Consider the following 23,640-nt stretch of genomic DNA (forward strand, 5'->3'; position numbering starts at 1 on the left):
GATCTCAGGCCTCCTCTACAGCTGACCTCCTTTAGCTGTTCATGCATTAAGAGAACTATTGACCAAGCATCCCATTGATGTTTAGATAGCTAATAGTTCACAAAGCTTCAAAATTAGAAGGTAAAGATTTCTGCAGAGGAAAAGCTTTATACTGAGAACTACATGTTTTAGTTTTTGTGTTTAATATCTGCTCCCTTCAGTTTGTGCTGATAGTCCTGTAATTCTGCACTTTGACAACCAGTGCTGAATTGTCTCACCTAAGGAAAAACCGAATTATCGCTGAAGGCTGAGGAGTTGTCCATCACTCTAACATTTGCATACAGTTGTAGGAAATTTGCTTCATAATTGACCTTTTTGTCATGTGCACTTCCAAACACTTGAAATAGATGGATAAACATCAATTGCTCATGTCAGCTGGAAATCAAGTTTGGTAAATCCATGAACACAGTGAGAGTAGGCTTGAGTGTCATACAGACCCTAGTGTCAAGTCACCTATGTCAGCAGCCGTGCTTTCCCGAAGACTTTGGGAAGGTTTTATTGAGAAGGATGTCAACTGTAGAGTCAGGACGTTCATCTGGTGAGCGCTGCTTTAACAAAGATAGCTGACACACAGTAACAACAGGTCCCACATGCCAGGCACAATGCTGACAACTATAGGAGCACAGCATTGAGTGCTCAGAGCAGCCCAGAGCTACGTGCCATCCAGGTTTTATAGTATCCAAACTTATTAATGATCATTCCAGATCTTGGATTTTATATTAAAACCTAAATAGTTTCTAGCATACTTGACTTCTGTGTATCGAGTTGTATGCTAACATAATACGTGTTTCTGCTTTAAAATATTTTTGATCAGCCATCATATTTCTCTGCAAGGAAATTTGCATTGGTTGTTCAGTGACAAGTGATCAGCCCTGAAAACATACACACAAACAACCTTATATAACTCAACAGGCGGTATTTGAGAATATATGAATATACATACATACACAGGTAACACACAAATAACCTTATATAACTCAACAGACTAGATTTGGGAATATATTTCTATACAAACACATGCACAGGTAAGGTTGAAATTCTTTAATTTCAACTGCACACAAACAACCTTATATAAACTCAATGGGCAGTATTTGGGAATATATGAATATACAAATATATTAGACATGCCTCTAAATAAATTCTGAAAGCTTCATACTGAGGGCTAGATAAACCTTTTAGTTTTGTGTTAAATGTCTGTTGTCTATAATCTGTGCTCAGAGCCCTGTAATTCTGCACCTTGACAACCAATGCTAAGTTCTGTCTCAGGAAAAAGTATTACTATAAATGAGAATAAAAGAGATGAAACATTTTTAGTTACTTTATATAGTAGTTTAATGTTACTTTTTGGTGTTTTGAGAGTGCCTTGATCCATGGCGCAGACTGGGTTCAGTCATAAACTGGGATTAGCATGGCCCTCCCTCTCCGGCCTGAGGAGCCCTGCAGTCCCTGGCCTCCTTCCCCTCCCATCTCTCCTCTCTTCCACCTCTTCACACCTTTCCTTTTATTTTATGTTTCTTGGAGATTTTGAAACAGAGTCTCACTTGAGTGCCTAAGGTAGCCTAGAACTCATGATAATCCTCCTGCCTCAACCTCCTGCAGTTGGAATCACAACACCACACCTGTGATGTTGTTTGCCATGCTGTGTTTCCAGATCTCGTCAATACTAGCTCACCTTATTCTCAAATAAGGTGAGATAACTGGGGTCAGTGGTTTGTTTGAACTGTGTTCGTTCTTTATACAGCTTTGAGAGGGTGCACGGTCATAAGATACATTTATTTGCCAACAAATTATTTTAACATTTTATCACAAACTTCCAACTAAATCTAAGTCCTTTATTAGGACTGTTCACTCACTTTCTGTACCACCAGATGACCTGACTAGTTCTTATCTCCAGCAGACTGAAGGGCCTTTTCATTCCAAGCCCTTTTCTTGCTTTTGGCCAGTGAAATTGAAGTATGATTAATTTGAGAATTTTGCCTGTACATTTAATAATCCTTTTGTTTCTTCATGCACTATGCTTTGATTGATACTTTACCCAATTTCCAGGAAATTTCTTCCTAGTAGCCTGACTTAGCACAACCAGTCATGGATGTCCTATTCAGTCTGCAGACACAGCCTTCCAGTAAGAAGAGCAGAGCATGCCTTCAGCCTCTCAGCCCAAATTGTGTCAGTATACATATTAAGGGATTTATAAAAAAAAAGGATTTAATAGGAAATGTATAAAAAATAAATTATAAGTTAAAGGTATATAATAAATATATTTTGTATAGATCAATGGATCAAGGAGCCAAGATTAAGATCATATAAATGATTGATGTCCCTTTTATAAGTTATAAAGATCTCTGTCACCAAGTGAGTGGTTATAGACTCAGTGTACTGTTAGACCATACAGACCTTCCTGAAATGTAAGGTATGGATTGCATAATTCTGCAAAGTAGACACTAAAAACAAACTAAGTTGCAGTGGTGTGTGTGTGTGTATGTGTGTGTATGTGTGTGTGTGCGTGTGTGTGCACTCACAATATGTAAAGTATTACTATTTTATAAAATAGAGACCTATAAATTTTCACAACTACTAGAAAAGTGGGTATAACTATCTTGGCGAACCTAACTATATGTAATCTATAAGATAACATAAAAATCTAAATCCCTTCCTGAGTGTATCTAGAATGTGGTGAGTAGAAGCTGTACAGGACTCAGGGCCCTGCCAGGAGCTCCCTTAGCTACTCAGAAATCTGAATTAGCGATGCGCTAATGATGTTTGACAGTGCACTGTCCTCTCTAGCCTCTGCCTCTTGACTTGCAGTCAGGGGTGTGGTTCATAAGGACATTGCAAAAAAAAAAAAATGTTGCGTACTTCCTCCATCTATATTGTTATATAGTTGGTTTCAGCTTCCAGGTTAGACTCCACATACTTCAGGTCACATGCTTCACACCTCACAGAGACTCATGGAAACAGGGAAGCCTTTGTTTTTATGTCATGATTAATTTTATACTTTCTCCTTTGGTGCCTGGAGAGTGTCTCTGTAAAATAATGAACAGAGAAGGAATATGCCCTTTTCTCCCTTTCCATATAAGAGAGTGAACCCAAAGGATCCCATGAAAGTCAAGCACAAGAAGAGCTGTCAGATGCTGAGAACACACACAGATGACATTGAGGAACTGAACCCACAACTATCAGGCTTACCTCTGCAAAGAATCCCCATGTACTTCTAGACCATGACTCCAATCTCATAGGAACCAACAGCTCCCAGGTGAATAATACAGCTCCCAGGACAGGAGAGGATGAGCAATGTGCTGCTGACCGGCATGGAGTAAATGATACCATTCCCAGTAAGAGAAAAGTTAAGTGACTACTTATCGGCTGTATTAACAAGTTAAAACATTAGTGACAGCTATCACTGTACCATTGGTTCTCACATCTTAGACAGGGATCCACCCAAGGAAGGTCAGTTCTACTATGCAGAAGACACAGAAAGGCCACTTTAAAGAAGACGACAGCATCTGAGTTAGCAAGGGCCAGTCACAGTCTACCAGGAAAGAACACTTTACAGATTCACCCTGAAGTCTGTAACAAAGTCTAGCCTGGTTCCAGGACAGCCAGAGGCTACACAGAGCAAGCCTGTGTCAACCCTTGTAGGCTCATTAGCCACAGCATGGAGTCCGATTGTGTCCTTCAGAGCCAGGCGAGGGAGGGGGAGCAGGGACCGTGGGGCAGCAGTGCTGCCTACAGATTCAGTCACCATTCCAAAGGATGCACGTTCTGATTCTCTTAAACCTTTGAATTCAGGAAAAACATCTCTTCCGTAGTGCTATGGTTAAATTAAACAATAGAGGCAGAAACCAGGGAAATGGCTTTGTTTGGAAAGCACATTTGATACCGTTTGAGTCGGATGTCTAGCTACAGTTGATTACGGAATCTGCTTTCTAAGAAATTACACGCCAGGCAGTGGTGGCACACACTTTTAATCCCAGCACTTGAGAGGCAGAGGCAGGCGGATTTCTGAGTTCGAGGCCAGCCTGGTCTACAGAGTGAGTTCCAGGACAGCCAGGGCTACACAGAGAAACCCTGTCTCGAAAAACCAAAATGATAAAAAAGAAAAACTACACAACTCAGCTGAAAGGATGATGGGCATGTGTGTATATGGTGTGTGGGTGGATGTGTGTGTGTGTGTGTGTGTGTGTGTGTGTGTGTGTGTGTGTGTGAGAGAGAGAGAGAGAGAGAGAGAGAGAGAGAGAGAGAGGAGAGACTCAGAGCCAATGCACAACTTTAAATGTTCTAATAGGTGACTGTGGTAATCAGAGACAACAAAGGTAGATTTCCCTTGATTTATCATTAAGTGAGAAAGCTCTCTAAGCTCTCCCACTTTGTCTGAGTTGTGCTTATTGTAAAGAGATGAAGCATAAGGGGCTTTGGAAATTCCAGCATTCACAGCACTTGAATCTAAAGCAAATGACTTACAGATTACAAAAATAAGTAGAATACATTTTTAGCTTTCAGGTATGCGCCCTACAGTTTCAAGAAGGATCATATGTTCTATCATGATAAATGAATTCTTACTTTGAAAAACTTGAAAAACAATTAGGTGGTAAAATAGCTTTTTATAGAGAATGTGTTTCTCTCAGTAAAAGATGATGAGTGCGACTCAGATGCAGAAGATGAGCAAAACCATGATCCGAATGTGGAAGAGTTCCTGCAGCAACAAGACACCGCAGTCATTTATCCTGAGGCGCCTGAGGAAGACCAGCGGCAGGGCACGCCAGAAGCCAGCGGCCATGACGAAAACGGTGAGCCCAGCTTAGCACGTGGTCCTCATTCTCAGGATAAAGAAAGGGTTGCTGTTTCTATTCCTCTATTATGGGAGCACATTTCTTCTAAAGGGGACACCTAAGAGAAGCAGGTTCTTGCTGTGGGCACTCATGAGGAGAATCAGTACAGCAGGGAGTTGTCGGCTACTCACAGAGAGAGTAACAAGCCAGGTGCGGCTCGGGTGCCTGGGTCACCTTCCACTGAGATGGCAGCTGCTGGCAGAAGTGAGGACAAGTTTTGCCCATTCTGTCCTTTGATTGTTTTGGTTTGTTTGTTGTTATTGCTTTAGCAAGGAAAAGATGATGGGTTGACTGAAAGCACACAAACTTGGGCACAATTGTTTCTCAGGATCTGCTTTAGTCCAGGATGAATTCCCAGTGAGTAAAGAAATGGAAAACACAATCAAAATATGCTCAGAACTCCTAAACAGAAGTCAGCTGCCAGACTCCCCTCCCAAGAACAGTGATCAAGTGCAGATCCCATGCGAACGTTCCTCTGAGTAACTTCTCCTCATATTGCACTGAAACTAGGAACAGACTCCAAATTTTCAAGGATTTGAGGAATTTTAATTTCTTGACCTCATCTCTAATTTTCCAGGGTTTTCAGTTGAGTGGATAGATTGAGCTTAATATTCAAACCTTTGAACTTTTTGGAGGAAATTGAGAAAAGACGGTATGAAAAAAGAAAAGAGTACTGAGCTGTAACTCAGTTGGTAGAATCCGAAGTGTGAGCAGGAATGTTTAGAAGGCAGCTTGACAGCATGGTCATTTAGCAAGACAGTGGTGACAGGGTCCCACCAAGCACCAAGGACCTCCACAGCCATAGGCTTGACCACGTTGACAGAATTAGACATGAACAGGCCTCAAAAAGCTATTGCTTATCCCCAGAGCAGTCATGCCACCATCTCTCAGCTGGAGCATCCTTCCTGGCAGGTCAGGACCCTAGCATGTTGGTTCTATCAGGGGTAAGTTGGTTGACAGCTTTCCCTCCCTAATAACCTACATAGTATCTTCCAGTATTATGAAAGCTAGCCAGCAGGAAGTTTCCCAGTTAGTTTGAGATTAATTTCTCTATGTCCTGAAACAAAAGTGTATGGCATCTTCAGGATTAGGGTCTTAGCATCTAGCTCTGATGCACAACCAAGAGTAATGAATGCAGTAGCCTGTGTTCTGGAGAGTTCCAAACCCTTCCTGACCAGCAGTGCATCAGACCAAGCAATATGGCTCATTTAATGTGCATGCCTTCTGGGGGAGCGTGGTCCACCTGGGCGTGCTGCTTTTACTCAGAGTTCTCTTTTAAATTCTATTTTTATTAATTAGTAAGGCTTTTCATACATCCATGGTTTTGATTAACTCACCCCCGCTCCTCATTCTGTGATTCTGAAAACAAATTCACATTTACTTTTTATTGGTTTTTGATAGTGACCTAAAAAAAAAATAAATTCATACCTCATGTTTAAGAGAATCTAATGTATTGATTTATGAAAATGAAAATAAATCTGCTCAGATATCATGATCAACCTGTCATTTTCCCAACTCATTAACAGTTTGATTCCTGGTTGCAAGACTAATCATGAAAACAAGCCATAGCAAGCAGTGAGCACACAGAGCTCTGGGGTGAGAGCAGTTTGGTTAATGGAGCCACAGGATATGGCCATGCCAGGGCACAGCCAGAACAGATTTCACCTCTTGGCATTAAAGCCACAGAAACTCTGTAAGGCATGATGGGCTTTCTGGCAAGTGAAAAGAGTTCAAAATGCTGGTTTCCCATCACCCTGTGCAAAACATAACATGTATCTCCAAAAGAAGAGAGTCTGTTAGGATGATGCCTAAGCAAACCCTCTATGTCAAGTGTACTTGCAAGCTAGTAGTAAAGATGCCATAATGAAATCTGGAGCTCAGGCTATTTGATTCCACTCACTGATTTGCAAACATTTCAACATGCTTAGCTAGTCATTTAAAGTTCAGGTTTTTAGTCCCTCCTCTGTAGGCTGGTCTTTAAGTGAGATGTTTAGTTCATGTGGACTTGAACTCAAGGACAGCACTATGTGCTTATGATGAAGCATCCTAAGTGTTAGCAAAATACCTTAGGCCACCTATTTTCTAAGGATTTAAAGAGAGTAGAGAGTATATTCACAGTAAACTATCACTTACGAACTAATTTATTTGAGAAATAAATGAAATGTGGGAAACTGCTCAGAGTAGTACAAAGTGGCAAAATATTCCTATTTAGGATTCTCAGTCATGATGTTCCCACCACCTCCCTGGATGTACTGCCCCTTTATGGTGTGAACTCAGCCATGTGGCCACCCCTGACTACAGGGCACTTGGAAACTATTCACTTGTGAAGAAGAAGAGAAGACTGAGTGCCAAGCAAGCTATGGAATTGTCACAGTTGTGCAGCTGTGTGGCCAGTACAGGCTGTGCACTTGTCACTGTAACTCGGTCCTGTTCTCCAGCTAACCACACAAAAGAAGGGAAGAATCATGGTTCAGAGATGGGAGGATTAGAGCCATGATTGAATGCTGAATTAATCATTTGCTTGCTGCGTAACGTTTAACCTACTTAACCTGTATTTATTGTCACACTTTTCTCTTGCGTGCACGGAGGTGACATCCACCCTTCCATCTTTGGAGGCAGGTGTAACCAGAGCAGCACTGCTGTTGGGTGCTTGTGGCCTAGGGATCCAGTGGTGAGTGGCTGGATTCCGTGGGTGCTTTCAGTAACAGTGTCTCTCCCTCCACAGGAACACCAGATGCGTTTTCCCAGTTGCTCACTTGCCCATATTGTGATAGAGGCTACAAGCGCTTTACCTCTCTGAAAGAACACATTAAGTACCGCCATGAGAAGAACGAGGACAACTTCAGCTGCTCCCTGTGCAGCTACACCTTCGCATACAGAACCCAGCTTGAACGCCATATGACATCACATAAGTCAGGAAGAGAGCAAGTAAGTGAAAGAAGCAGTAGGCTGCCATCTTCCCAGGCTGGGCAGGGCTGGGTTGGAGCTTGGGGAGGGGGGCACTTGGATACTCAGGGAAGCTGCCTGCTCTGTGAGTTTTCTCTTCCTGTGAGCCTTGCATCCTAACCTAACTGTTCTGCATAAACCATAACAAGTATCCCTCAGGGTCTGTGCGGCTATTAACTCTGTTGACGTGATCTATGGAGGAAGATAACGATTGGCTGCCTGTTAAACCACTTGCCTTCAGCTCTAACAAAATTGGGGGAGAGCTTTATTTTTTTAGTTTTCTTCAAGGCAAACAGTTCACTTAGTATAAGCTACTGTGGGTTATCTGCACTTGTAAGGGAAGCTACCTCCTCTAAAGCTTTAAGTTTGAGAACTTTTAGCCTGAAGACTCAACTTTGATGGCTTATTCTAATTCTGTATCATCATGCTCCCTCTGTAGAAGTACAAACTGACTATTTTAACTGTAGGTAACACCTAAAGTGCTGGCTTTATATTTAAAATTAAAATGAAAGGAACTTTAATAATTCTTCTTTTTTATAATGTCTTCGTTGGTCAGCCAACAGCACGCTAATACGCATTTGACACTGACTTCACAAACCATTTCCCAGGATGCTGCGGCACAGGCCTGAGTGCCAGCCGTGGCCAACTCCTTATGTCACAGGGTTAGGCACATACACCTGGATGTGAGGACTTTGTGTAGGTGCCTGATTCAGGCCACTTATCCCATAGAGAGTGTTGGTGCCAAGTTTGCCAAGTTGACGGATATCCCTAGAAAACATCAACAGGAAAGAAGAGACAGTCAGCATGTTTCTCAGGACTTTGACATCACTCACAGAGTGCAATAATAAGAGGTAACAGGGAATGTGGAATGAAGGGGAGAGCAGGGCTTTCAGCAGCAGTGACCTAATGAGGAAGTCTTAGGGACCATTGAGGGTGGGAGGCAGCCGGAAACAAAGGGAGAGGAGGCTATCCAGGGAAAGCGCATAGAACACTCTGCTTTTGAGGCTGTGCATCCACAGCATGGTGAAGGCTGAGGGATAGAGATGTCGACATGACTGCTGCCTCCCTCCTGGCTCAGCAGTGAGGACCCTGCCGAAGAACAGACAGATGTCAAAGCTGAAGCAACACCGTAAAAACAAACTCTTAAAATCCACAGTGACCATGATGGCCTCTTTTGTGATGATTTTCCTAGTGGATGTCAACTGAAAGGAGCTATGATAGTATGGGGCGGTGTAAGGAAGGGTGGATGAGAGGTCTTGAGAACCATTATGGAATGTTGGTCTTTCAGGCCTTTGGAAATCATACTGTGCTAAGGGATGAGCATTTCCATGTCTTATGAAGGTATGCACTTGATACGTATTTCCACTTTGTTGTATGTCAGACCAGGTAGTAAGGACACAAGGGGTAATATGAAAAGTCCTAACAGCAGGGAGCACACACAACTGATACAACTGAAGTCCAATTCAGAAACGGGAAATATACAAGAGCTATCCATCCTACTGGAGTGGGCCAGGCACTCCAGTCAGGTCCTTGTTCTGTTAACTAAAGAGTGTTGTACAGTGTTTGCCTTCGTCTGCAATCCCCTGTGCAGACAAGACCATCTCTAGATCCTAATAAAATGTATGTCTCAGCTTTTGCTAAGTGTCCTCTCTGACTGCTACAGTGTCAGATCTGTAACAGATTAATATCCAGTTTACCTGGACTGTCAGACATAAAATGCCAGTTCTTTCTTGCAGAGACATGTGACACAGTCTGGGGGTAACCGTAAGTTCAAGTGCACTGAATGTGGGAAAGCGTTCAAGTACAAACACCACCTGAAAGAGCACTTGAGGATTCACAGTGGTGAGTATGCGCTTTCTTTCTGTTCCCTGGGCTACCCCGACAGCTCCGCCAGTGAGAAATCTGTCATTGCAGGTTCCATGGGTGTCAGAAGTTCCTGATGCTTTTCATTTAAATAATACTAGTGTCTAATCTCTAAAGTATATAACAAAGCAAACTCCATTTTTCTTTCTGAATAGAATGTAAGTCAAGATAGCTTTACATGAAAAAAATAAAAGACAGAAAAGGAGCTTAATAAACTCATGGTGTGGACCCAGAGAGCTAAGGCAGCACAAGGACAGAGTTGTAGCATATATAAGAATTCAAAAAAAAAGTGTATTCCCCAGAATCGTCACCTTCCTATTACACACCAGTTTTGCATTGCTTTCTAGATTAATGTCGAAAACTTAGCAATCCCATATCACACTGTAAAGTCTGGTTTTTGATTAAAATCTGATACATTCTTTGTTATATAAGTAATTTTAGTGACAAAGCCGAGGAATTGAGGACTTGGTGTTTGCTGTGGTTGTCCTGTGACCCCTGATGGGGAGAGCACTGGTGCTGCCCAGCTGGCGGTGGTTCTATGAGGGCTGCTTGCTCAGTCTCTCTTTTGCAACTGCATTCCTGGGAGTTTTACTGTATCAATCATTGAATTAATCCTAGTGATAAATGTGTCAAAGCTGTTCCTTGAAAATGCTCAAATCAGCCGGGCAATGGTGGCGCACACCTCTAATCCCAGCACTTGGGAGGCAGAGGCAGGCAGATTTCTGAGTTCGAGGCCAGCCTGGTCTACAGAGTGAGTTCCAGAACAGGCAGGGCTACACAGAGAAACCCTGTCTCGAAAAAAAAAAAGAGAGAGAGAGAGAGAAAGAAAGATAGAAGAAAGAAAGAAAGAAAGAAAGAAAGAAAGAAAGAAAGAAAGAAAGAAAGAAAGAAAGAAAGAAAGAAAATGCTCAAACCAGGATCCTTAAAGAAAACTTTTTTATCTATTTTCATGTATTTATTTATTTATGTTTCTGGAAATTATAGGTTATCTCTTGCAGCCTACACACTGTACTGTTCCTTAGCCCCTGTGCTACTGAACAGTGATCACTGATTAATAAATAATCTATCTTCATATTAGAAATCATTTGAAATGTTAGGTAAAAAGAGGGTTTGTAAGTGTAAAAATTAGAATTAAAGAACAAAAGTAAGAAAAACTTGAGTAAGATTTATGCTGTAATTTTATACCAGCATTTATACAGCTCTCCTAATGGTACAAAGTTGGAATGTATAGCTTATTCCAAAGATTGAATACTGCTCTCAAAACAGAACATTGACATTTAATAGAGAAATCTAATAGAGAAACTGGTGATCCAAAGCTATCTCAGTAAGGAAGTGAGTTTACATGATGAGAAAGAAGACTGTGCGTTGACACTTACCAGCACACACCAATTGAGGCCAGTTCAGGGAACACAAACTCTCCACTCAAGAGTTTGCGTGTCTTATTCTTCAACTTCTCTAATATGAGGCATGAATACATTTTTTTAATAAAGCAGATAATACAAATTCAGAAATATTAACTGGGACTCCCCTTCCTGATAACTCGTTCCATGGAAAATGTTCCTTAAAGCATCATAAAGAACAAATTATGAGAGCTGGAGACATGGCTCAGAGGTTAGGAGCACTGGCTGGTCTCTGGGGACCCAGGTTCAATTCCCAGCACCCATATCCAGCTTCCAACTGTCTGGGACTCATTCCAGGGTTTCCAGCATCCACACAGACATACATGTAAGCAAAACACCAGGATACATAAAAGTAAATAACTTTAAAGAATTTTAAAGAACAAAATATGATTTCTTGCATCATGAGAATTATTTTAAATACTATAGGAAACTGTGGTAGGGTTTCTGTGTTTTAATCAGATTCTTCAATAGAGGCTACCAGGGTTACCCAGGTTTTAAAATGTTACCAATTTTACCCGGTGTGCTTTAGAAAATGTGTTTCTCCAGGGTGGCCACTTGGATACAGCCCAAGTGTGCAGCAATTTGAAAGTCTGGTTTATGCCAAGGAAGAGTTTGAGGCAGGGCTTCTCCAAGCACCAGCAAAGGCCTGGCTGCACAGATGTGCATGTGTGTGCCACTGTACACCTGTGGAGGTCAGGGCAGAACTTGCAGAGGTAGGGTTGGAGCTCTCCTTTGACTACATGTATCTCAAACATCAAACTCGGGTCATCAAGCTTGGTGGAAAGAACTTTTATCCACGGAGTCATCTCACGGGGCCCATTTTCTTTAGAGTTTACAAAATTTCAGATGAGATTGATTTGAAACTTAAAAAGAAAACAACCTCACATTCTTCCTTTTGGAGGCTTGGAAAGCACTCGCTCTTTGTGGTGCTTCATAACAACTGAGCTGGACACTCTTCAGAGAACATCTGTAGTGATTTTTTTCTTAGGTTTTTTTTTCTTTACCTTTTACATTTTGTTGAGGATCAGAGTTCCTAATTGTGCTAGATTGTCACTCTGTTGTCATCATTATAAAGCTTTAGCTATGAGCCCCGGGCAGATCCGTGAGCATTGGTGGACTGAAGGGCTGTGTTGGTAGCTGAGCTGTGTCATGGACACTCCTGTGTCTCCACTCAGGTAGGACAAAAGCGTGCCTGCCTAAGGTTCAGAGTACTGCCAGATTCAGGACTGTGGCCTGGAAATTCTCGAGTAAGATCTGACCACCCCCACCTCCACCCTTGAAAACCCAAAGTTTACCTCTGGCTTAGTAGTGCCACTTTCTGACAGAACTCCAGGCCATAACCAAAGCAAAACCATATCCAAAGTAAAAGGGCCTGCCAGAAGTTAGAACCCAGGAGTTCTCCAACCCAGTAGATTTGGCTTAGAATAACCTATTCTGTACACGTGCTTTCTCACAGTGATGAAGTTATCAGGGAGGCTCTGAACAGTAAGAAATGATAAGTAGAGCATGCTGCCATTAATTTGTAGGTCTCAGCCCCATAAGGTGGATTGTATCACACCCCTTCTGACAAAGACGCATGGGCTCACAATGCTTAAAGAACTTTCCCAAAGCCACTGGGCTAGTCCCTGACATGCCTGAGCTTTGTCACAATGCTTAAAGAACTTTCCCAAAGCCACCAGGCTAGTCCATGACATGCCTGAGCCTTGTCAGCAGCATCCAACTCCAAGCCATGGCCTTGCCCACTCTGCAGTACATGTCTGCCTTCCTGCTGTCTAGAAGGGAGTACTCCTGTGACTCATTAAAGCTAACACTATTGTCCAGCCATTAACAGTGATGAACTGGTCTGAGATAGAACAGGCCTCTTGGTAAATAGAGCTGCACTGGCACACACCCATTACTTCATGGCCACTGTACACTTGTACTGGTGGTGCTGAGCATTGAATTCTATTCCTGACAGCCTGTATGCAGATTCCTGATGTCCTGGGCTACGTGCAGAGGTGATAAACAGGACAGAGTCCTGAAACCCTGTCCTGAGAAAGCTCGGGAAGGATCCTGATTGTCTCAGTCTGCAGGGAAACATGTACTGAATCTAGAGGTCTGCTTGTAAAAGCAGTTAGGCTTGCTGGGTGCGGAATCAGAAGGGAGAGAAGGACAAGGCATGGGCGTGAGTGACAGCAGCCCTGGCTCAGCCCTCAGCCTGTCTATTGGGGAAATTGCTTTTTGAAGAAAATGCTGCAGTTTGTAGGGAGTATACTGAAAGTTTTGTTGTAAATCTGATGACCTTCCATAACACCTAGTGAGGAAGTTTCTGTATTCACATGCTAGAGCACCACAGATTGGAAAGATTAAGGAAGTGGTTCATGATGGAGCCAGAACTAACCCCAGTCTGTGGGAAAGAACCTGGCTGACTTCCCCAGGAGTCCTGCAGGAGACACCTGCCTTGTGCCAAATAGTTTAAGCATCAACTGATAAAATATGCAGATGCACTCCACTGAAGGAGCTCTAGGGGGGCCTTCTTAAGTCCCTCGAAATTCTAATATTTGATCCTTCAATAACCACATTGAGAGAAAGACAGGGCTCACCTTTCCTCAGCCTCAGGGTCTTGACCCCGCAGCAGCAGCAGCAGCAGCAGCAGCAGTAGACTCCCTTAGTGGTGCTTTTCCTTAGCTCCACTGTAACACTCACTGAGAGATCAGCGCATCACATGTCCTAAGGAGCCACCAGTCTTCAAAGGTGTGACCCACACTTGAGTAGCTGTCAGAGATAATGGCTAGTGAGACCCAGAGAATCCTACCTTATTGGAGCTGATGTCTGTAACCATAACTGGGTTAGAATCAAAATTTTAAAATTAAGCTCATACAACAATATTTCCTTTATCCCAATCTTTTTCAAAAGTTTATCGCAAAGTCTATGTGATGGCCAAGGAGAACAAACACCTTGAGTCTAGTCAGCATTTCAAGAGAGGCCTCTTAGCAGGAGCTTATCTGGCTTCATACTGGTTTTCCTGCCACTTCACACAAATGTTAGAAGTAACCAAATGAAATCTGAACATAAACACAAAGTTTTACCATGCCCACTAGGGTGAGGAGCTAAGTTCCTTCAAGAGCCTGGTCACTGGGAAAGTTAGGTTACAGGCACCCTTTCCTCCCACAAGGGAAGCTTTTCCAGTGGAGCTGTACAGGTGTGGGAATTTTTATCAATCAAAGGCATTTTAACATTACAGAGATTGATGAAATGGGATAAGGGAAAGCTACTCGAGAATAGACAGACTAGTTCTTTTGATATTTGAACATTATTGGAAGTCACAGTGCATGGTGGAATGCTGTGCGTGTGGTAAGAAGGGGCCCTGTTTGGCTCACTCACCATCCAGAGCACAGTGTTCCTCATGCTCTCAACATTTTTGTAGCTTTGGAACTTGAAATGTTAACTGTAAATAAAATAATGTCATGGGCATGCAGAGGAGTCTTGCTTGTTTTTAATTGCTATTTCTCTTGTAGGGCCAGGTGAAAATGTACTGATTCAATGTTGCTGTTTTGTTGTTGTTTAGGAGAGAAGCCATATGAATGCCCAAACTGCAAGAAACGTTTTTCCCATTCTGGCTCCTACAGCTCACACATAAGCAGTAAGAAGTGTATTAGCTTGATGCCTGTGAATGGTAGGCCCAGATCAGGGCTCAAGACATCTCAGTGTTCCTCGCCATCTCTTTCCACATCACCAGGCAGTCCTACACGCCCACAGATACGACAGAAGATAGAGAATAAACCCCTTCAAGAACCGCTTTCTGTAAACCAAATCAAAACTGAACCTGTGGATTATGAGTTCAAACCCATAGTGGTTGCTTCAGGAATCAACTGTTCAACCCCTTTACAAAATGGGGTCTTTAGCGGTGGTGGCCAATTGCAGGCAACCAGTTCTCCTCAGGGTGTGGTGCAAGCTGTTGTTCTGCCAACAGTTGGTTTGGTATCTCCCATAAGTATCAACTTAAGTGACATTCAGAATGTACTTAAAGTGGCTGTAGATGGTAACGTAATACGACAAGTTTTGGAGAATAATCAAGCCAGTCTTGCATCCAAAGAGCAAGAAGCCGTGAGTGCTTCATCCATCCAGCAGGGCGGCCATTCTGTCATCTCTGCCATCAGTCTTCCTTTAGTTGATCAGGATGGAACAACCAAAATCATCATCAACTACAGTCTTGAGCAGCCCAGCCAACTTCAGGTTGTCCCCCAGAATTTAAAGAAAGAAAACCCAGCCCCTACAAACAGCTGCAAAAGTGAGAAGTTACCAGAAGATCTTACTGTCAAGTCAGAGACGGACAAAAGCTTTGAAGGGGCCAGGGATGATAGCACTTGCCTTCTGTGTGAGGACTGCCCAGGGGACCTCAATGCACTTCCAGAACTGAAGCACTATGACCCAGAGCACCCTGCTCAGCCCCCACCCCCTGCCCCAGCCACTGAGAAGCCAGAGTCCTCCACTTCATCAGCTGGAAGTGGAGACTTGTCTCCCAGTCAGCCACCTTTAAAGAACCTTCTGTCACTCTTAAAAGCCTACTATGCTCTGAACGCGCAGCCGAGCACAGAAGAGCTCTCAAAGATTGCCGATTCTGTGAACCTACCACTGGATGTAGTTAAAAAGTGGTTTGAAAAGATGCAAGCTGGACAGATTCCAGGGCAGTCTCCTGAACCACCTTCTTCCGGAACAGGGTCAGTAAACATCCCTGCAAAAACCAACGAGCAGCCTCAACCTGCAGATGGAGATGAGCCCCAGGAAGACAGCACATGTGGACAGAGTCCTCTCAAGATGACGAGCTCTCCAGTTTTACCAGTAGGATCAGCCATTAACGGTTCCAGAAGTTGCACATCATCCCCATCCCCGCTAAACCTCTCCTCAGCCAGGAACCCACAGAGTTACTCTTGTGTGGCAGAAGGTGCCCAGGAGGACCCCCAAGTAGAACCTCTTGATCTCTCACTACCAAAGCAGCAGGGAGAGGCGCTGGAAAGGTCGACAGTCAGTAGTGTTTACCAGAACAGTGTGTATTCTGTCCAGGAAGAACCCTTGAACTTGTCTTGTGCAAAAAAGGAACCACAAAAGGACAGCTGTGTTACAGACTCAGAACCAGTTGTAAATGTAGTCCCACCAAGTGCCAACCCCATAAACATTGCTATTCCTACAGTCACTGCCCAGTTACCCACGATCGTGGCCATTGCAGACCAGAACAGTGTTCCATGCTTGCGGGCACTCGCCGCCAACAAGCAGACCATTCTGATTCCCCAAGTGGCATATACATATTCAGCTACAGTGAGCCCTGCTGTGCAGGAGCCACCAGTGAAGGTGATCCAGCCAAATGGAAGCCAGGTTGGTAAAGCACTAAACTAAGTTTTTCTAGTGAAGAAGTCTCTGTCTCTGTAGAACCAACCAGATATTACAGCTGCCATATTTAAAAGGAACTTATCAGTTTGCTTTCCTTGTGTGGCAAGATACCTTCCCTTGCTACTGATCTGAGCTAGAGGCATCAGCCACAGTTGAAAGTGTATTCTCTGAAAACCAGTACATGTGCTCAGCTGGAGACCTAGTAGAACTTAGAAGCATAAGAGAAAAGTTGTGGTGCTCGTTAATGAGTGTGCATGCAGATTTCTAGTTTTCCAGTTAAATTTTCAGATTGGTGAGTTTCTCCTTTGCTTATGATCACTATTAAACAATCATGTTCCCATTCACCATAAAGCCAAGAAACGGTTTGCTGGTACTTCGTGTGCCAACCCCTTTGTTAGGAGCTAGGAGGTTAACCTTTGGTTAAACAGAGTATTTTAGAACTCAGATACAGTGTTTGGTTGTAGGTGAGATATGACTGTGGCCCAGGAGTGCGACACCTCAGGAGGCCTGGATTTGTTTGGTTCTTGGTAGAACTCTGCTGTGTTGCTATATGTTTCTCACTGTACAGAATCCTCCCACTTGGCTTGATACCACCACTTTTTCATCAGTTCCTTTAATTGAATCAAATGCCAGAGATGGCTGTTTGATCTTACTGCAGGCACAGCTGCAGTTGCTCCGCGTCCTGCTCAGGTTTGCTCTGTGGCCTCCTGTGACCCTTCAAGACTGCCACTCGTGGGCATCCCCAGAATTGTAGTGACTCTTGAGGAAACCATGCCCATGACCAATGACACTAGATTTCTGGGGTGGGGGTGGAGGTGTGTGCATGCATGCGTGTGTGATGTATACTTGTGTATATACAGGTGTGCTCACCCATGAGTGTGCATGTAGAGGGCAGAGACTAACAGTGACTGTGTTCCTAATCACTCTCATATTTTGGGGACAGGGTCTCTCCCTGACCCTGGAGCCTTCCATTTTGTCTAGACTGGCTGGCCAGTGAGTGCCCACTATCTGCCATCTTCCCAGCCCTTCTTGATACACATTTGACTTTAAAGAAAACAGAGCTTTTACCATTTCAAGTGACTTTGACTATATCAAGAGCTTTGAAGTAGAGTTACTTCTACACTGGAAGCTCTAGTGACACTCATATGAGAAGAGAGGGTTTAGAGGCAGAACTCTAGGAGACTGTAGGAAAGACACAAAGGCCATAGCTGACCTATGTCTGCAAGAGGCTCCCTGCAGGATTATTCCACTGAGAAAAGCACCTTCCTCTAAAATGACTTCCCTGAGACCATCTTGAGGTTCTGTGTCATGTCTTGTGTATTCTATGACAATTGTAAGGGTTCTTTTTTATCGACAGCTATTCCTAATTAAAAATCTCAGCCCCTCTCACTCTTTTCCTCCGTGTTCCAGGGAAAGTGAGGACCAAAGCAAACCCCTCTTTGCCATACCAAGGGAGCTGGCACAGAAGTCTCCAGGATGGGGCAGCTTAAACACATTATCTAAGCTACATCTTAATTTTTACTTAGACTCAGAATTTTTATGAAAAGTATAGTAAATGATGAATTGGAAATGAGTGATGAATTATCAAGCTCACTGATTAAACCTTTCTGCAAAATCACTCTAAAATCACAATTTGCCAGAACAAAGTAAATATGGCTGTTGTCCATCTGATTGTTGTCCTTCTTCTGATGACCTCGCTTTTTGGTACAGTTGAAGAATGTTTTCACTATTCCCTTTTCTGTGTTGTTCCCAGCCTCATTTGTGTCTCTCTGGGCCTGTTTGTAGTGTGTGCTAGTGCCCCGGGAGCCATCTGTAGTCACTGTAGTGTGTGCTCGCTGGGCTCAGGTGGTGGGCTTCATGTCTAACATGAAGTTTCTCTCTTGTGCATCTTCTGATTTTCCTACATTTATTTATTTATTGGTAGTGGGTGTTTCACGTGCCAGCACTCACAAATGGAGGTCAGAAGACAACTTGTGGAAGTCAGTTCTCATTCTACCATGTGCTGGTCATCTTTGTGGCAAGTGGCTTTGTCTGCTGAGCCATCTCACTGACCTTATCTCTTGTGAATCTTTTTTCTTTGACACTGAATCTTCTTTTTCCCCTTAGGATGAAAGACAAGACACTAGCTCAGAAGGAGTCTCCACTGTGGAAGACCAGAATGACTCTGACTCCACGCCACCCAAAAAGAAAACTCGGAAGACAGAGAATGGAATGTATGCATGTGACCTGTGTGACAAGATATTTCAGAAGAGCAGCTCACTGTTGAGACACAAATATGAGCACACAGGTGTGTGGGGAACATGGGCATGAGTTTCTGAAGGTGCCTGCGGCCCAGTGCACAGGAAACATGCCCGTAGCATCTGAGCTTTTCAGCTCTGCTCCTTGCTCTCCACTTCTCACATATTCCTACTACAGCGCAGTGGGCTGGCTGCTTCTGCTGCCTAGACTCCTGGTTTGCCTTTAATTTCTTGGTTTCTATACTGACAGAGCACGTGTTTTGCATACATTCACTCTCTGCATCTCAGCCTCTGCTGCACACAGGGCGTGCTGAAGTGTGAGGAAGAGAACCCAGCTTCAGAACGCAGCTGTGGGTGAGCATCAGCTGTCCTGGTGCAAGGCTTGCCTCCTGGTCACCTAAAGGGTTCAAAAGAAAGACCTTTGCTTTTTTAGAAAGCTTTTGCATAAGAAACTGAACTTGATTCTAAGACCACTTCAGCCCTAAGATTCTATAAATCTCCCCAAAATACACACGCCTTAGGCTGATCTAGAACCAACAATGTCTTGCAAACCAAAGAAGGCTCTACTTATCTCTCTGATACTTGTGAGCCAAGAATAGACTTTTACATTTTTTGTGATTGAAAGGATTTTTTTAAAAATAAGAATCAAACTTTGGCATCCCAGATGATGTTTTATTCTGCCCAGTCATCCCTTACTTGCCTGTTGCCGATTACAGTGGGGACAAAGGCCAGCTGTCCCAAGATGCTTCACTAGGGAGGGCTTTGACAGAAGATGCTTGCTGACCTGCCCCTCCCAGTTCCCTCTCTCCAGAGCCACGCTGTTCTATTCTAATATGTGCGTCTCTGCGGCCTGGGAAAACCAGATAGGAAGTGTGCACCAACCCCTGTGGCCTGAGAACTCCCTCCATGACTGACCTCAAGCCTGAATAGCTTTCAGACAACTCCAGACTTCGGATAGCTTGGCACCAGGCTCCTAGCTGATAAGAACTGCATAGCCAACAAGATGGCTAGAGGAAAGGCTGCTTTCATTGTAATGAATCCCCAGGATCTTTTCTCTGGCTCTTGCCAGGCACTTACCTGCCATTGCAGTATCCACACACAGACCCCCAGCCTCTCACCAACAATGGTAACTCATTCCCTCTAGTGAGAAGACATATAGAGAAGTGTTCATTGTACCCTGCAGTGGGACACTTGGGCAGTTACTGGGCTTGAAAGCTGTACCTCTCTAACACAAGCTTGGGACCATGGCCCTCTACTTGTACTCACTGAGAAAATTAGAAAATCTCCTAACCCTTTAAAAAGAATTAAATGCTAGTAATATCAAAATTAAAATGACATCCTTGCTATAAAAAGAAATGTCTAAAGTCATTTCTGGATTTTTAAGTGCTGACTGGATCCTAGCACGGTAGTTAGTAATGGCAGTCCTGGTTATGGCAGCTGTCGCTCTGTGGTCCAGTGTTGCTCAGGACACACCCACTCACCAGGGGCAAGATCACTGCCCTGTGGGGAAAAGCTTTTAGATGTTATAAAGAACTTCCACATAATCTCTACATTTGTGTGAATTTGCTCATAAGTAGAAAGATCTGTGAGTCATCAAAATGCGACGGAAGCCCCCTCTTCCTGAGATTGTCACCGTGGCTTATGGGAGCCTCACTTTTAAACATTCTGCCATGTGGTCCTGACGTATGGATTTTTGGCATTTCAGCTTTATGTAATTAGCCCTGGCCTCATCTGCAAAGCAGTGGATAGCCTTGAGTTTTCACATAGAAAAAATAAAGTGGAGTATTATCGTAAGTACGGTTGGGGACCTGCCAGTTTCTGGAGCATGGAACTGAAACCCTCCCCTTTCACAGTCTGAAGTCCCTTCATGCTCCCAAGCACTCTGTTTACTTCTGCCAGTATTCTGTTTCATAGCTGCGTTCTTACCTTGCAGGTAAGAGGCCTCACGAGTGTGGAATCTGTAGAAAGGCATTTAAACACAAGCATCATTTGATTGAGCACATGCGACTGCACTCTGGGGAAAAGCCCTATCAATGTGACAAGTGTGGCAAGCGCTTCTCACACTCAGGCTCCTACTCTCAGCACATGAATCACCGCTACTCCTACTGCAAGAGAGGAGCTGAAGACAGAGACGCCATGGAGCAGGAAGACGCTGGGCCAGAAGTCCTGCAGGAAGTCCTGACAACTGAGCATGTTGGTGCCCGGGCATCTCCCTCACAGGCTGACTCGGACGAGAGAGAAAGTTTGACAAGGGAAGAGGATGAAGACAGTGAAAAGGAGGAGGAGGAAGAGGATAAAGAGATGGAAGAATTGCAGGAAGAAAAGGAATGTGAGAACCCACAGGGGGAGGAGGAGGAAGAAGAAGAGGAAGAGGAAGAGGAGGAGGAAGAAGAGGCAGAGGAAGCTGAGCCTGAGGCAGCAGCCAAGACTGATGGTACAGTGGAGGACGGAGCTGCACAGCAGGCAGGCAGCTTAGAGCAGAAGGCCAGTGAGAGCAAGAGTGAGAGCGAGCAACTGTCTGAAGAGAAGACAAATGAAGCCTAGGAGTTCTTCGAAAAGGAAATTCTACTTGGTAATGAAATTTGCTCTATATTACCCACGCTTTTCATGGAAACATGGCTCCTGTGCTATGGTTCCTGCTCACTACTGTGTAATGTCAGAACTAAAAAAACAAAATACTAAAAAAAAAAAAAAAAAAAAAAAAAATTCCGGGTGTGCCTGAACCTCAAACCTAGTAATTTTTCATGCAGTTTTCAAAGTTAGGAACAAATTTGTAACATGAAGCAGATTAGAAAACTTTAATGACTCAGAAAACAAAGGTTTCTTAGCAGGTTCCAGGAAGCTGGATGGGTACCTGGCGCGGCTGGCAGTATTACCACTCTTTCGTTGGCTCATTCTTAAGCTGTACAATGGGAGAAATTTTATAATTTTTTATTGGTAAACATATGCTAAATCCGCTTCAGTATTTTATTATGTTTTTTAAAATGTGAGAACTTCTGCACTACAGAATTCCCTTCACAGAGCAGTAGAAAGCAGTTCAAACCATGCTGCTCCCTGCTGCTCCCCAGTCAGTCAGGAGGTAGGACCTCTGACGGTTAGATGCCATGTTGCCATCTAACATGCATTGCTAGCCTTAAGGAGGCAGCGAGAGAAGAGCTGGAGTTTCTCACTCATGTGATTTTAAATGGAGTTCACAGGTTGTCGTTGAGTCCTGACTGCAAGGACGACAGTGTTGGTGTGGCAAGGACGGCAGAGGCGGCAGAATCAGTGTTCGTGATTGTTTGCTTCCGTTAGCAACCATGAAGGATCTATAGGAAACGCTGTGTCCTTTGGCCTTAAGCAAGACCTATGCTGTAAGTGCCATTCTCAGTATTTCAAGGCTGTGACAGCCTTCCCTCAGTGTGGCCTACATTAACTAGCATTTGTTGATTTGTTTGTTGTGTCAAAATTCCCAAACAAAACTCAAAACCACTGACTGTCAGAGAAGCTGAAGCACTGGGACATTTCACACTTTTGTTCCTCAGTATTCATTTTATGCTGATTGACTCTCAGAAATCTCTACAGAAATAAAAGGGAAGTTCTCCAAACTACTTTAATCCATGTATGTGCGTGTCAGACATGGATAAGCCATTGGGTTTTGGCTCACAGCCGTTTCCAAATGTTAGTTATTACGGACCCAGGTGATGAACAACAGCAGCTGATTTTTACCTACCAGTATTATTTTATTTCTTTTAGTTTATAGATCTGTGCAACATTTTTGTACTGTATGTCTTTAAGCCTGGCAGTATTAATACCCTTCTTACTGACACGTACTTTTAGTTTTAGAAAACTTTTATATTTATGTGTCTTATTTTTATATTTCTTTATTTATTACACAGTGTAGTGTATAATACTGTAGTTTGTATTAATACAATAATATATTTTAGTATGAAATTTTGGAAAGTTGATAAGATTTAAAGTAGAGATGCAGTTGGTTTTCGTGCATTGAGATTTGATTTAACAGTGTTCTGTTAACATTTATACTCGCCTCGGACTGTAGAACAGAGTTTAAATGGGAATGTATTAGTTTTACAACTACAATCAAGTCATTCTCCCTTTACCCAGTTTTTAATATGAAGCTCTTACACTTTGAAACTCACTGTGTGTAACTCATAGCATGCTGCTCTGCAGTCTTCTGTGACGAGTTAGCCCAGCCATAACTCATTCCCTTAGCAAGCCAAATTAGAATTGCCTTCTGTAAACAGTGTTGGGAACAATGTTTAACATGTGCCAATGTTCCTGTGTCCATGTATGTAAGCTACCAATCTGACTCTTCTTTTGAGTTCCTTGTTACACCACGGTCATTTTCTAGTTTTTTACCAGACTCCCCAGCTCACAATAAACGCATCAACAAGCCTGACCTGCTGTCGTTCTTTGGAAAATTGTCTATGAGGTGGGCATTACATCCTAGAGCTTCATTTGTTTGTTGACACTAAGTATTTGAGATACTTAGCATGAAGAATGCCTTTTCCTGTGGGGAAATGGCCCTGGGGAAGCCCTCTGCACAGGTTGGTCCTTCTTCCCTTAGGAAACTTTAGGGATGCGCAAGCTTAGATGCTTTTTGCTTGCACTCTGCCTCTCCTTGAACCCTTCTCATTCAGCTCATGGACTGTCACTGATGTTCCTCCCCATATCACAGTCATACCTCATGTGCTCACTGCCCATGAACTGCCTCTCAACACACATTTGTTGAATGACCACAGAAACTGCACATTTGCAGAGCTTAGCTGTGCTCACTGTTTTGCTTCTAATCTGAAAATTCACATGGTAAATGATTCCCATAATTTGCCGGTGGTCTTGTCTGGGTCTTACAGGCACTCACCGTTGAAGACAAAGTAAATGAGTGCCTTTGAAGCTGCTCTGTTCTTGTGATGTGTGAAGAGCTTATTTCTAGGTGCCTTTCTGGTGCTCAAGTGTATG

General features: G+C 43.4%; 1 protein-coding gene across 7 annotated transcripts in view; it reads left to right on the forward strand.

Annotated features, from left to right (window-relative positions):
- Zeb1 (zinc finger E-box binding homeobox 1) overlaps positions 1 to 23,080 on the forward strand; it is a 164,540-nt gene extending 141,460 nt beyond the window's left edge. For all 7 annotated transcript variants that reach the window (XM_031364913.1, XM_031364910.1, XM_031364912.1 and 4 more), the window contains 6 exons: positions 4,665 to 4,826; positions 7,594 to 7,796; positions 9,551 to 9,656; positions 14,625 to 16,429; positions 18,551 to 18,731; positions 20,615 to 23,080. In XM_031364913.1, coding sequence (XP_031220773.1) covers positions 4,665 to 4,826; positions 7,594 to 7,796; positions 9,551 to 9,656; positions 14,625 to 16,429; positions 18,551 to 18,731; positions 20,615 to 21,225 — 3,068 coding nt within the window. In that variant the 3' untranslated portion in view covers positions 21,226 to 23,080. The remainder of the gene's footprint in view (positions 1 to 4,664; positions 4,827 to 7,593; positions 7,797 to 9,550; positions 9,657 to 14,624; positions 16,430 to 18,550; positions 18,732 to 20,614) is intronic.
- The last annotated feature ends 560 nt before the right edge of the window (positions 23,081 to 23,640 follow it).

The sequence above is a fragment of the Mastomys coucha genome, unplaced genomic scaffold (assembly GCF_008632895.1).
Source record: "Mastomys coucha isolate ucsf_1 unplaced genomic scaffold, UCSF_Mcou_1 pScaffold13, whole genome shotgun sequence".
NCBI lineage: Eukaryota > Metazoa > Chordata > Mammalia > Rodentia > Muridae > Mastomys > Mastomys coucha.